This window comes from Penaeus monodon, chromosome 34 (genome assembly GCF_015228065.2).
Source record: "Penaeus monodon isolate SGIC_2016 chromosome 34, NSTDA_Pmon_1, whole genome shotgun sequence".
Taxonomy (NCBI): Eukaryota; Metazoa; Arthropoda; class Malacostraca; order Decapoda; family Penaeidae; genus Penaeus; species Penaeus monodon.
In genome coordinates, this window is record NC_051419.1 from 9,140,860 (window position 1) to 9,142,057 (window position 1,198).

The following is a 1,198-nucleotide window of genomic DNA, read 5'->3' on the forward strand; positions in this document are numbered from 1 at the left end:
GCTAGGCACATTATGGTCATAGAATAAACATTAATTTACACATGTACCTATAATTCATAAAAAAATACTAACTGTGTGCTGTCTTGTGATGAATGCTATACGTAGAAGATTGCCATTTACAATTATTTTTAGTTTTCCTTTTTGAAACTCCTTTTGAAGCAACATGTTATTGTATTTCCTATTCACAGTTTTTAGCATTTGGGTGCCATTTCTTTATTATAAATTTCATTATTTCTTTTAGGTCTACCAACACCAACTGTAGATGATGGATCAGTGTCACTTGTGGTTACTACACCAACCATTCAAGTTGCAGCTGTTGGCTCCACAGTACAGATGCATTGTCAAGCACGCTCACTTAAAGGACCACAGGTGAATTTTAAATCTTTTGATAATATCTGTAGGATTATATTTATTATTTTCTTTATATTACACTCAACTGCATGCAAGAGCATAATAGTTATAGAATTACATGGTTTTACATGAATGGAGTCAACAAGTTCAACCCAACACACACAGGGACTGAGATGGACTTTGATTGTTATCGATATAGAGTTACAGTTTGTACACATTGGCACTAGCATCTTCCTTACTATATTATCAGCTAATATTGGTCCTTTTAAGCTATATATTAATTGTCTTAATTGTCTCATTCCATTTCTCTTTCACCACTAGAACCGAGTATCAGTCACCTGGAATAGAGCCAATGGGGAATTGCCTTATGGCAGAGCGCAAGATAATCGTCAGGGCCTGCTCGTCATTAGTGAGGTTTGTATTGCATAGTGAATACCCTGGATTATTTTATATTGCATTTCTGATACCAGTTATTATCAGGTTGGGAAATCAAAGGTAATGTCCAACAAATAATCAGTTTCAACTTTGATTTGCAGCATGTAGTACTTAGTACTTTGAGAATATATGAAGTGAATACAATTAGATTTGTGTTTGTTTCTTTGTATTAGGTGCAAGTCTCAGACAGTGGAACATACATTTGTACAGCATCAGATGGCTTCCACATTGTAACCAAGACAACTACACTGGAAGTAGGAGGTAAGGTTTATTATCAGTTTTTTTGCTCCAGTTTCTTTCTGATGCTTATACCAGTTTTGGTGAAGGGGAAATCCTAGTTTGGCTTGGAAACCTATTTGATTTGTAAAGTATATTTATGAAAATTGTGAATAAGAGTTGATATACGGGCAAA

General features: G+C 34.6%; 1 protein-coding gene across 1 annotated transcript in view; it reads left to right on the forward strand.

Moving 5' to 3' along the window:
• LOC119594807 (basement membrane-specific heparan sulfate proteoglycan core protein-like) overlaps positions 1–1,198 on the forward strand; it is a gene marked incomplete at its 5' end in the record, with an annotated part of 219,836 nt that overhangs the window by 172,034 nt on the left and 46,604 nt on the right. Inside the window, 3 exon segments of the mRNA XM_037943897.1 lie at positions 242–369; positions 673–765; positions 960–1,047. Of these exon segments, the coding sequence (XP_037799825.1) occupies positions 242–369; positions 673–765; positions 960–1,047 (309 nt within the window).